The following is a 14283-nucleotide window of genomic DNA, read 5'->3' as shown; positions in this document are numbered from 1 at the left end:
TAATAAAATCCAACATCAGAAGTATGCAACAGAAGCCTGGGTTTTGGAAACAAGTGCTGTGGACTGATGAAGTTAAAATAGAATTTTTGGCCAAAATCAGCAAAGGTATGTTTGGAAAAAAAAGGACCAGCATTTTATTAAAAGAACACATTGGCAACTATTAAACATGGGGGTGGATCTATCATGCTTTGGGGTTGGGTTGCAGCAAGTGGCACAGGAAACATTGCACGGGTGGAGGAAAGAATGGATTTCACTAAATATCAGCAAATTCTGAAAGCCAACGTCATACCATATGTAAAACAGCTGACGCTGAAGAGAGGATGGCCTCTACATCAGGATAATAATCCTAAATATAACTCGGAATCCACTTTGGAATACCACAAGAAATGCAAGCTGAAGGTTTTGGAATGGCCATCACAGTCCCCTGATTTAAACAATATAAAAAATTTGTGGGTAGATTTAAGGAGCTGTGCATGCAAGACGACCAAAGAATATCACAGAACAAGAAGCCTTTTGCAAAAAGGAATAAGAGAAAATCCCAAGTACAAGAATTAAAAGACTTTTGCTATAAAAAGCATTTGCAAGTTGTGATATCTGCCAGAGGAGGTGTTACTGTACTGATTATGTAGGGTTCCCAAATTTTTGCAATAATAATTTTTTAATTTTTTCTCAATAATTATTATTTTATTTATCTTTGTTCAATATATGACATATAAAGTAACTATGCATCAGTGTTTGCTGAAAATGTTGTGCATTTTTCCATTTCCAAGACAGACCGTACTAAAATCTTTTCAATAAAAAAAAAAAACACCAAAATCTATTTTTCAAGGGGTGCCTAAACTTTTGCATAAGACCGCATATAAATAAAAAAAGTTGTCTTTCTAAAGAAACACTGACTTGTTTCTAAATTTTGTAGAAAACCTTAGAAAATTGTAATAGCAAAGAATGACCAAACTCATGATGATGTCTATGGCTTTAAAATGAGCTCATATACGTGATATTTGGATGTTCACATAGTACATCTGACTAAATACTGTAGTGGTTTAGGTTTCCAATTTTAAATTCGAATTTTGGAAAGATCTAAATGAAGGTCCAGTATATTAAAAGCTGTTTATCTTTTGCTCTTTTATGTTAATATTTTTGCCTTTATTTTGTAGAATAATCAAATTCAGTTTAATGCTTATGTCTTTAAGCAGGACTCATATGGCCCTATTTATTTTGTATAACCTGTTTATCCTTTGCCTTTTCTATGTTGACACACTTGCTGTCATGCATGTGATGTTTTTCTATAATTTCCAATATTTTTTATCTGCATTTTTAAATTCTGTAGATATTAATATTTTTATAATTTAAAGTATATTTATGGTATTACTGTATATACCATCCGAACAAATATTGCTTTTATATTGTATTTAATTGATGATATTTTGATTCTTTACAGAAACTTTAATACTCTATAAAATAATATCAATATTTAAAATACAAAATCAAGAGTGAAAAAGTATTCATGACAGAACATTGATTAATGCAGAGTCAGGCTGAAATATTTGCAAAGTTATAATTAATTGAATGCACCTCCTAAACCACGGGTAAAACAGAGCATAAATAAATGGATTAATGGTGGAATTGAGATGAATTATAACAAGGACTTTAGGAAGGGTTTCTGTCTGTAGTTCAATAACACCACCTAACAAACTATAAATAAAATAAGGAATTAAACAAACCAGAAACACAGACACTAAAATGCCGAGGACTTTAGCTGCTTTTCTCTCAGATTTCATTGACTGTGAGGAGATTTTCAGTGTTTTAGGCCGTGTGTGATTCTTGAGCTCTCTGATAGCAGTGGCATGTTTCTTAGCAATCACAAAAACCATAGTATACAATATGATTATGACAGAAAGGGGAAATATACATGAATATATAAGGTCAATTATAGAAGAAACTTCATTCATAAAAAGGTAACACTCTCCAGGACACATTACAGAACTTGTGAAGCTTCCATTGAAAAAAAAAACTGCTGTGTTATACACTAAACACACAGACCAGTTAAAATAAATCACAATGCAAATAAGTCTCTTAGAAATGGTGGTTGTGTAAAAAAATGGGTTTGACAAAGCTGAATATCGGTCCACAGCGATCAGAGCAATATTATAAATAGATGAGGTTGTGATGAAACCACTAATTACCAAAAAACAGATACAGAAACCTCTTCCGATTATCCAGCATGACTCAATCGTCCAAATAAACATTGAAGGCATTACAAAAGAACCAACAAGGAAATCCGAGACAGCCAGAGAGAGCACAAGCATGTTAGTCGGTGTGTGAAGCTGCTTGAAGTGAAAAACAGAGATGATGACGAGCAGATTTCCACACACTGTTAGCAGAACCACAGCAGCTGAACACACATACAGTAAGATATAAACTGCAGGAGATACAGATCTCTCTGGACAGGAGAAATGCTCACAGCGATCAGACTGATTAAACTCTGTCAGGTTCATAAATACAGCATTTCAATAATTTTTTTGTTTAAATATTTAAATATCTAACTAGTACAAGTAACAGTTAAATAGCTGATGAGTCAAACAGCTCTGGTGCTTTTATAGTTTAGAAATTGATCACTCCCCCCTAGTTTAAGTGACAGCATGATGCAGTATGATTTAATGCCATGTTGGAACAAAAAAGTAGGGGGTTATTTTAATGTGAAGTTTTTCTACATTTACATGGCCCGTATTTTCTTTTTTGAGCCCGGTCATTCCACTGTGAGAAGAAAAACTTTATTTATTTTGGCCTCATTTTTTTTAATCACAAAAGCCTGCCATTTTAACAGAAGTGTATAGACTTTTTATATTTACTTTTTATATTGGAAGTCTACGTGCTAAATGAAGGTTTACTGTAAGACACAGACCTTTTTTAATTCGGGTGCATGGGTGCATTTATAGAATTTATCACGTAGTTTAGCTGTTTTCACGTTTGATTTTATTTTAAATTGTAGCACATTGTTACATGTAATCCTAGACAAAATGGTTAAAAGGTAAATGGGAGAGGGCACTTTTAAAAAGTACCACTGCCCACATTTCTTTTCATTACAGATGTGATTGATATATAAAAAAAAATAATAACCAACAATGTCACAACACAACTGACATGTTTTGCAAGAAATAATAAATATATATATATATATATATATATATATATATATATATATATATATACATATATATATATATATATATATATATATATATATATATATATAAAATAATAATAATATATACTCTATAAAAAGAAACGTCCCTTTTCAGGACTGTGTATTTCAACAATAATGTTGTAAAAATCCAAATAACTTTACAGATCTTCATTGTAAAGGGTTTAAACAATGTTTTCCATGCATGTTCAATTAACCATAATCAATTAATTAACATGCACCTGTGGAATGGTCGTTAAGACCTTAACAGCTTACAGCAGTGGTTCTCAAAGTGTGTGGCGCCCCACTAGTGGGGAATACAAGCATGACAGGTGGGGCGCAATGAACGGGAGGGAATTAGTGGAAAATAATAGGAAAGTACCTGTTTTAATTCATGCTTTTCTTTATAGCCAATAAACATCGGACACTCGAAACTAAACAATCACATGCTAAGAAATGGATCATTAATACAAGTAAATTAAAATAACATCAGAGAAAAAGTGGAACCATAGTGCAACAATAACGGTTTAACGTCGGCATGTTAATTCCAGAGGAACAATATATAAGGAAACATTCGGTATTATATATGTCATTTCATTTATTCCAATGTATATGCTGATGTTTCTGTATTTTTGTTAAACATTAATATTTTATCAGGCAGTACTAGTCTGGCATTTCTAGTTTCCAGTGCGGCAACAAAGTTGCTTTTTGATCCTTCAGGCGCTGAACAGAAGGGGAGATCAATATCGTTCTACGCTTTTTGTTGGTGTGCGGCAATTTGCGATGATCCCTAAATCATTCGTTGTGCCGTAGGGAATAATGGTGTTTATGCTTTTAAACTTGTATAATTTAAGGCAGATGGAGCTTAAAGACAATGTAGAGAGGAAATATATCTGGATATCTTATTCGCGGGTTTATTTACGCAGCTATTGAATTTGGAGATGCGAATATCAAACTAACTTTACCGCGGACACAAACAGGTGTTATGCGCTAAAATGCAACCCTGCCACGGATTGCACCCCCCTCTATCAAATATTATATTATGATATGCATTCAAAGGTTTATTATTATCAAATATATTTTTACTATTATAATTAATCCTAGTTAATTAACCTAACCCTTAATACATGTTGTATATGAAAAAATATATATAATTTATATATTTTTTCCCCTATACAACATTTTTTTTATATTGCTTATTTTATAATTAAATTCGTTTGTTATAATTTGTAATTTGTAAACCTAATTTATGTTGTAATATATTATTTGAAAGAGATTATGTAGGGGGGCAATCCATGGCGGGGGGAGGGGGGGGGCAGGGGGGGGCATTTTAGAGCATAACACCGGGTCAGTAGCGTACTGTACTGTATATAGTGAGGATAATAACGTCAATGGATACATTTGTTACATGGACCACAAAAAAGCAGGTGATTCAGCATCATCAGCCTTATCAACCAAAAAGCCTATGATGAAGCCTATGATAAAGCCTATGTTGTGCTTGGATTCATGGTGGGGATGGTGAGGGCAGAGGAGAGACCTGTGTGTGTTTTGTGTCTTAAACCGCTGGCAGCAGACAGCATAAGACCCAACAAAGTAGGAAGACACTTAGAGACAACACACCCCAGTCACGTTAATAAGCCACTCGACTTCTTTGAAATAAAGCTCTAGATAAGTGACGAAGTAAGCATGTTATAACAATAGCACGTGTATTTTATCGGTTTTGAACTTGGCGTTATTTGATCTTATTGGTTTAGAAATCGATATTTCAATAAATAGTACACCTGGCCATTTTCGTTATCATTTTGTTGACAAGTGGGGCTTAAAAATTCGCCCACCCCCTTAAGTGGGGAATGACAGAAAATGTTTGAGAACCACTGGCTTACAGAAAGTAGGCATTTAAGGTCAGAGTTCTAAAAACGCAGGACACTAATGAGACTTGTCTACCGACTGTGAAAAACACCCAAAGAAAGATGCCCGGGGTCCCTGCTCATCTGCGTGAACGTGCATTAGGCATGCTGCAGGGAGGCATGAGGACTGCTGATGTGGCTAGGGAGATAAATCGCCACGTCCGCACCGTGAGACGCCTAAGACGGCGCGGAGGGAGACATATATATAGGGGAGAGGTGGCGATAGAGTTTCTGAGTAGTTTGTTTACCAAGATTGGAGAATGAGAGGATTCCAGAGGAATGAAGAACTGTATTGGTGCTGATTTTTAAGAACAAGGGAGATGTGCAGAGCTGTAGCAATTACAGAGGCATAAAGCTAATAAGCCATACAATGAACCTGTGGGAAAGAGTATAGCGGAAGGTAGGATGAGGGCAGAGATGAGCATTTGTGAGCAGCAATATGGTTTCCTACCTAGAAAGAGTACATCAGATGCAGTATTTGCTTTAAGGATGCTGATGGCCAATGACAGAGAAGGTAATAGAGAGTTACATTCTACATGGATGATGTGACAAAGATGGATAGGATCGAGAATAAGTTCATCAGAGGGACAACCCATGTTAGATGTTTTGGAGATAAAGTCAGAGAGGCCAGATTGACGTGGTTTGGACATGTTCAGAGGAGAGATTGTAAATATATCGGTAGAAGGATGGTGAGGTTAAAATCGCCAGGAGAGACCAAAGAGGAGATTTATGGATGTAGTGAGAGAGGACATAAAGAGGACATTGGTGTTAGAGAAGAGGATGCAAAGGATAGGTTTAGACAGAGGCAAATGATTTGCTGTGGCGACCCCTGAAAGGGAACAGCCGAAAGACAAAGCAGCGTGTGTGCAGTGTCCAACGCGCAGAGTGAACGCGGCTGGTGGGGAGATCAAAATTGCAGTGCGCATGCAGTGTCCAACACACAGAGTGAACACGGCTGTGTGAGGGGATTAAAGTTGCAGCTGTGAGAGTCAGAGCTGCACCGCGAGTGCTGAATCCAGCGCACAGGTTGAGAAAGAGAGCAGCCGTGTGAGAAGACCAGTGTTGCGAATTGAAACACTGGTGATTCGAATAACATGCACCTGTGATCAGGGTTGCAGGAATCTTAGGGCTTAAGGCAGAGTCGAAGTCAGAAATGAAAGCAAAAGATCAAAGCCGGGTAGTTAGTCAACTTAGCAGACAATTCCAAATCGTAAAGCAAAGAGGTGTAACCAGGTGGGACAAAAAGGGGTTAAGAGCATGAAGGGCAACAAAGTATTTCAGGCAAGAAATAGAAACAAAAAAACACAGAGCTTGTAGCACGCAATAATTCGGCAATGGGTTGCTTGTGCGAGACTTCTATAGAGCGAAGTGATGGAGTGTGAAAAGGGGTCGTGGTGATCATGGCTTGTCTCGAACCATGGGCGTGACATGGTACAGAAATAGTAATCAGCACATAGCACAGTCAGATAAGCAAGAACAAAGAAAACAAAGCATTGGTATGAGCTAATGGCTGATAACTGCCACAACATTCAAAAACAGAACGTATAACAATCGGCGTAAACAATGTATTAAAAGAAAGGAGCCACCAGTGTGTGCATCACTTCTGGGCCTAGCTAGGCTAGGGTCATCTCATTTTTTCCCGAAAAAGAATCGTCTTCATGCTGGGAGTGTAGAAAACGTGTCTGCCAAAGTGAGCAGTTTTATTACACGTATAAAGTATTTTAACCATATACAACAAAATAGCACAAATGTACATGTCTGTGAATGGCTGAAATGTGGTGGTGAATATGAATTTTAGTGAATGTAAAACGTTCGCATGAACTTGCAGAACAAACTTTAATTTTGCAGAGTTTAGTTTGAAAGGCAGATGTGTGTGTGGAAATGAGCAGATTTATTAATAAAGATGCAGACATAACCCCCCAGAAATATAACAAACACAAATATATACTTATTATATAAAAGCTGGCTTTACAACACATGCCGATGTAAGCCACTTAATTTTATTCATAATATACCATAACATTTTTGCTGTGCAGTTTTTGTTTTTAGTGAGCATAAAAATTGCATTTCAATGAATGTTTCATAAACCAGTGAGCCCTGTTTTTGTTTAGGTGTAAACAGCTGAGACATCAATAAGAGTCCTAGAAAAACCTGAAGTCACCAGAGCCGTGGATTATTCAATGTAACAGAGGCTCTCCTGAAAAAAAGTTAGGCACATCAGTCACTTTGCCCCCCCATAAAATGGTCATTCTATGGGCTATAATATAGTGGTTTGGCTATGGGCACACACCCAAGACTTTTATAAACTCAGTTCTGTTCTTATTTTAAACTGAAGTTTCAGGGCATCAGATCATACCCTTAGAAAGTTTGACAGGATGTAGAAAAAGAAAGTCAAATTTGGGAAGACGAAGAAGAGAAAACTTGTGGCACAGAATCATGGTCTAAAGAGGTCCACACAGCTTTGCTTCATGAGCCAAACAGGAATGAAGGAGGAACAGATGGAGATGAGGTAACAGAGAGTTTAGCAAAACCTTAAAAAGATGAAAAAAAAACGGTATACGATTATCGAGCTTGAAAAAGAAGCAAGACAAAGAAGAGAAGAAGAGGAACAGATGATCACACTGATAAAACTTTTAAAGTTTACTTAACTTAAAATCTTAACTTAAAACACAATAGCTAAGTTGTAACAAACCTGCTACTATTATTTAAAACAGTCACTAGCCGTTAACAGAAAAGTAGGTAAGGACCACCAGGGATCTCAATTATACAATTAATATATACATTTATTATTTTGTGCCGTACACCATTTACACACCCGCCTCGCATACCACATTCACACTGTCCATTATGTTGTGCACAAGGTCAGAGTCTTTTTTCTCTCTTAGCACATGTCCATATACACAATAAACAAACACCAGAGAGCGTCCTGCTCCGCTCACGACGTCCCCCTGGATGGTGACGCGGTGGAGGCCGAGGATTCGGTCCCGCGCACACACTGCCGCTGACGTGTTTTCCCCAGGGGAACAGTTGACACACACGTCAACACCCAGTAGAACACACAAAACACAAACAAAAACCCTCCTGCATAGCGGGAGGAATGGCTGTGAAAACTAGGCAAAAATACATGTATCATCATATGTTCATCGGCGGGCATTACACCGACAAACAAACAAAAAATAAAGGTTTGCTAGAGAACATCACTGAACAAACAGCATCAAGCAACAAAAAGCTCAAACAACACCCCAGACAGGCCAGGGATAAAGATGTGGAAAAGTTTAAAGCAGGGTCATATTGTCACATGGCAGTGCGGAGTGAGACGGATCCAAACGCGGGAAGATGATGGCAGGCTTGGACAGGGGTGTGGTCGAGGTGCGGAAGCAAGGGTTGGAAACCAAAAAATCAGTCAGCGAAACGTCAGAGCAAAAACAGAAAGCAGGAGTCGTAGTCAAAAGGGACAACAGAGTTTTAATATCTGGGAGATCAAAAAACTGGGCGTTAAATCCAAAAACGTTAGATGAGAAGCCAAAAACCAAAAGAAGAAGCAAGAGGTTAAAACTGGAAGATCGAAGAACAAGGCAAACAAATCAGAGATTGGAGACAGAAAGCAAAAAATAAGAAACAAAGCAAACTTGACAACGTGATTATAAAGAAAAAAAAAAGGGAAAAAGTGACAGCATGGGGGAAAAAAGGCAGACAGGGCAGACAGAATCATGATGCATATTATAAAAAGTGTATCCCCAGCTTTGAACATTTAATGAAGTACTGTTCAATCCATCATCCTGTCAGGAATAATTCCCAGAAAGCAGATTTAGAAAGACTTTGTTTTGTGTGGGACAGCATTTCCCAGAGTGCACCAGGTGGTAGTGACACTGCCGGTATTGATGTGACATGACCATGACAGGTCCTGCATGATGTGAACCTCAGGGTATCTGAAGCTGTCCACTCTCTTTACTAGGCTATCGTGGTTTACTGGGGTTGGTAGTTCCTCTCCTGCATTGTACTGAATATACTGGGCATAATGTTTTGCGTTGTAACATCATGGCTGTCATGGTATTTTATGCTCTAGCCTGTGAAAGAAGCCAGGTTTATAACGGCAGTTTGCCAAGATTAATATGGAAGATCTTGTGACCTCACTAAGACATCTGTACTGTAAATACGTGGATAAATCAAATAAAAATTTTGGTTAGAAAACCTTCTCAGAGAAAGATCAAACCCATGATAATGACAACTGCTCTGAATAGAGCTCATATGCATGTGATGGTCCAGTGTCCATATCCATTTGGCCAAATACTGTAGGATTAGGATTCCTGTTTTAACATCATATGTTTAAACATTTTTAAATAAATTTACAATATTTAAAAAAACTGTTTATCTTTTGTTTATGCATGTTAAGCAATGTGTATCAAAATGTGTTTCTTTAGTTTTCTTGGAATTCCTTCTTACTTTTAAAATCTGTGCATATTAAATATTTAACAATTAAAATAATCTTCATGGAATAATATAACACCAAACAAATATTGCTTTTATATTGTATTTAGATAATAAGTGTAATTTGTTTCCTTACAGAAGTTTTTATTCTTTATAACATAATTGTAATATTTGGGCAAATGATTAGGAGAGAAAAAAAAAAGTATTTATGAAAGAACATTCATTAACGCAGAATCTGTGTTTAATATTTGGAGAGTTATGATTAGTTTAATGCACCTCCTAAACCATGGGTAAAACAGAGCATAAATAAATGGATTAATGGTGGAGTTAAGATAAATTATAATAAAGACTATATGAAGAGTTTTTGTCTGTAGTTCAATAACATTGCCTAATAAATTATATATAAAATATGGAAGTAAACACACCAGAAACACAGCCACTAATATGCAGAGGACTTTAGCTGCTTTTTTCTCAGTGTGTGAGTATTTTTTTTGTGTTTTACGCCGTGTGTGGTTATTAAGCTCTCTAATAGCAGTGGCATGTTTCTTAGCTATCATAAAAACCAGAGTATAAAAAATGATTATAACAGAACATGGAAAAATAAAAGAATATATAAGGTCAATTACAGACAAAACATCATTTAGAAAAACATAACACTCTCCAGGACAAATTACAGAACCTGTAAAGCTTCCATTAAAATAAAAAACTACAGTGTTGTATAGCAGGGACAAAGACCAGTTAGAATAAATCACAATGCACATAGTCCTCCTAGAAATTGTGCTTGTGTAGAGGAATGGATTCGAGAGAGCCAAATACCGATCCACAGCGATAAAAGCAACATTATAGATGGATAAGATAATAAGAAATCCACCAACTAACAAAAAACAGATGCAGAAACCTCTCCCAAATATCCAGCATGACTCGATTGTCCAGCTTAACATGGGTGGCATTACAAAAGCACCAACAAGAAAATCTGACATAGTAAGAGACAGCACAAGTGTGTTAGTACGTGTGTGAAGTTGCTTGAAGTGAAAAACAGAGATGATGACGAGCAGATTTCCACACACTGTTAGCAGAACCACAGCAGCTGAACACACATATAATAGGACATAAACTGCAGGAGATACAGATCTCTCTGGACAGGAGAAATGTTTACAGCGATCAGACTGGTTAAACTCTGTCAGGGTCAAGAAAACAGGCATTTCAATAATATCTACAGAGCTTAAATAAATATTTCAAAAAATTGAAAGTTATTATAAATGGCTAAAGACTCAAACAGCTCTGCTATCTTTATAGTTTAGAAATAGATCACACCCCCTAGTTTAAGAGATAGCATGATACAGTATGTTATAATGCAGTGTTGTAAAAAAAAAAAAAAAAGGTCTAGGGGTTTTGGTAATGTGGTGATGTGTAAAATTAGATGCCATGTATTTTCTTTTTTGAAGCTGGTCACTGACCTAGTTATATGGAAATTGTTTTTTGGTGTTTTGGCCTTTCATTAACAAGTAGACTTGTTTTAGATGACTTGAAAACCTTTCTAGTCTTGACAAAATAATAGACTGAACATGCGCCTGAGTAGCATGGGTAGAAAAATTATGGTATTGTCAAAAATCAAGTTGTGTGGTGTAGGGAGTCTGTCTTTCTGTGCTTTAAAAAACATACTTAGCATGATACACACAGCAAATAAAAGAAGCATTGTTAAACACATTCAGGTGTATGGTCTTGACCACATACACCAAGGCTGTTTCCAAATGTAGTATTTTTATAGAAACTCCAACACATTTTTACCTGTAATCTTTGAGTTTTTCTTTTGTTATAGAGAAATAATTTAACAACAAAATTGGAAAGTTTTGCAACTTATTATTATTCAGAAAGAAAAACAAAGCTTGTGACTTTTTGTAGCCATACTCCACATGTCACATTGCAACTGCAAGTTGATAAAGCAGGTTGATTGAAGAGGGGGAAAAAACAAGTGGAAATTGGAATGGTTAACAAGTAAAAATTGTGTTCATGTACTCTCCAGGATTAATATTAGCCAATCACAAAATCACTGTTTAGCCACTCTGTCTTGCTAATCTCGCTAAGCAGTGCATCTCCTCTGTTTCTAGGGTTATTTTCTTTGACTTTTAAGTGAAATACAACTGTTTCGGATAAAAGTTTTATAAACTGCAGCTCAGAAAATATAAGTGCATCATGTCTGAACAAAGGGTCAGAACGTGTGCAGACAGGTTGGATCCAAAAGCAAGACTCCAAAGAGTCAAAAGGTGATTTAGAAACTTTTAATGGAAGTTTAGGTCGAATACAAGTACTGGAGAAGATGCAAGAATAGAATAACTGTTGTTAAGCATTTGCTGCCTGGTCTCACAAACAAGATTCAATGCAGATTCATGAACAGGGTCAGAGCAGTTTACAGGTCCAGGTCCTAAGGTATACAAGTATCACTTAAAAGCATATACACAAAACATTCAATTCAGTTCAATTTTTACAACTTCTCTTTGTTGCAAAGCAGCTTTACAGTATCAAATGAAAATGTGTATAAAAAAAGCAATTATCTAAATGATCACACACACTGCCTGATAAGCAAGCCAAGAGCGATGGTGAAAGGGAAAAAGATAGCCTTAGGAAGAAACCTTGAGAGGAACCAGACTCAACAGGGAACCCACCCATATTTGGGTAATAAGATTTTGTCTGTTAAGTTCATATGGCTTCCAGTTCTTTATTGAAAGCTTAGGTAAAATGTACTGTAGGAAATTCCAGTCCTGAACAGATGCAGTCACAAGTCCTCAAAAAATAGCTGTCTGCATCAGCCAAGGCCAGGACCATCTTTGTGGTAAAGTGAAACCATCTCAAGTGACCATATGCATCCCAAGCAGACCACACGGGCCTCCATGCAACAAGATCTCCAACCAGCACCCAAGCACCAGGATGAGTTAGGCAGGTCCAGATTGCAGAGGCAGTCTGTATCACAGATAGCTCAGGAACGGCATGTGTAGCTCAACAGAGAAAGATAATGTGAGGGAGATAAGGAGAGAACAATTGATTATGGTTACAGTCCCGTAATGTGTATGGTGAATGTATATTTACAGAGTGCAAGCAGGGACTCTGGCAGAACTAAAAATGGAAGCATAACTAAGAGGGAGAACCAGAAGGTGAGGACTCCCAGTGATGTAAAGCAACCAATCACTCCACCATCAATAAAGCTGAGTGATCAATGAAGTGTGGGAATGTGAGATGTTTAGCATCTAAACATACGAGTTTACCATAATATTCTACATCCATAATTCCCCTCAAATCTGCTACTTTACCTAAGGCAAGTTCATTCACAAAACTGTTTGGCTAAATAAATAGGTTCTTAGCCTAGACTTAAACACTATTCCATAACTGTGGGGCTTTGTTTACTTTTGACCTATATGATAGGTTGATGTTGGATGCCACTTGCGATTGACCCATTTGGAGTAAGATTTAGTCTTTTAATAAAGTTGTTCTGGCTTACTTTTAAGTGTGGCAACAACAATGGACAAAGAGTAATGCAGAAGGAACAGATGCCTCCGCTTCATGTGATGAAAATGACAGGTTTATACCCATAAGTTTTCTAAAATGGGAAATTACCTAGTTGGCAAGTTGGGAGTGAGTTCGGAGCATATTTTATCCATGTCAGGTTTTGCAACTAGGATGATGGCTCAGAGGAATAGACATTGCTTAGCCTGGTTTCCATTTCTAATTCTTCCGCTTTGTTTGACAATTGGTTTCTGGGTGGAAGCCTGACGATAGGCTGATGAAAATCCCCAGAAGGTGACAGAACACCTTCCAAAACTGAATATTGAATTTCAATTCTTGGTTGGAGTTAATGTTAAATGGGAGACAATTAAGGTGGAATATGTGTTGGGTTGCAAGTAGGTCTGTTTCCTTTGCTGAGGGTAGATTGGCGAGAAGGACAAAATGCACTATTTTTAAGAACCAGTCGACTATGGTCAAGACCACATGGTTGCCTTTGGATGTGGGTAGCCTAGATAATAAAGTTGATGGAAATGTAAGACCAGGATCATCAAGGTAGGACTCATTGACGGGGTAATGGGAAGGCTTTGTTTTGTGTGGAGGTTAGATTATTTTTTTACCTTTTATGTAAAGCACTTTGAATTACCATTGTGCATGAAATGTGATATATAAATAAACTTGCCTTGCCTTGCAGGTGAAGCAGGGTGAGACATAGTCATGCACATACTTGATAAGCGTCGGCCACCAGAATCGTATACAGACCACAGACAGCATGTAGACAGTTTGGTGAGCACAGCTGTGCAATGGAGAGATCCCACAGATCTGGCCATTTAGAACGCACGTTTCGAGAAAAGTGATCCTGGGACTTGCAAATGCCCTTCATTACCTGTAGGGGGCAGTCGTGTTTCAATCTGAAGTATTGTGTGTTTACTGAAGCTGAAAATGTATTACCTCCTTTAGGCGCCCATTGACAGCAAGCGACAGAGCTCATAAACGTGTCGAGCTCAAACTGTAAATACTAATATGTATTTATATGTATCTTCTCCTCTCCTTCCAAGATGATACTACTTTGACTGTGCTTTCTCCATTCAGTATTATTATTATTATTAGTAGTAGTAGTAGTATTAGTGCTCCGAATTTATTATTATTGTCATTATACTTTGTAGTGCGGCCACATAAAGGGCATTTCTAAAAGGGGTGCTAATAATTAAGGGGCTAACGCTGCTCAACGGCACCAGGAAGTGTACCTGATAATGGTTTAGATGCCCC

At 37.1% G+C, this 14283-nt stretch overlaps 2 protein-coding genes across 2 annotated transcripts; both read right to left on the bottom strand.

Moving 5' to 3' along the window:
- Positions 1 to 1505: 1505 nt before the first annotated feature.
- On the bottom strand, positions 1506 to 2498 carry LOC128518011 (trace amine-associated receptor 13c-like). The gene has a single exon (XM_053491129.1). It carries the CDS (start codon positions 2496 to 2498, stop codon positions 1506 to 1508), a length of 993 nt encoding a protein of 330 aa, XP_053347104.1.
- A 7227-nt stretch (positions 2499 to 9725) lies between these two features.
- LOC128518010 (trace amine-associated receptor 13c-like) lies at positions 9726 to 10721 on the bottom strand. The gene has a single exon (XM_053491128.1). It carries the CDS (start codon positions 10719 to 10721, stop codon positions 9726 to 9728), a length of 996 nt encoding a protein of 331 aa, XP_053347103.1.
- Between the last annotated feature and the right edge of the window lie 3562 nt (positions 10722 to 14283).

The sequence above is a fragment of the Clarias gariepinus genome, chromosome 2 (assembly GCF_024256425.1).
Source record: "Clarias gariepinus isolate MV-2021 ecotype Netherlands chromosome 2, CGAR_prim_01v2, whole genome shotgun sequence".
In the NCBI taxonomy this organism is placed as follows: domain Eukaryota; kingdom Metazoa; phylum Chordata; class Actinopteri; order Siluriformes; family Clariidae; genus Clarias; species Clarias gariepinus.
The sequence above is the reverse complement of the archived record's forward strand: the minus strand, read 5'-3'. Positions and strand labels throughout refer to the sequence as shown.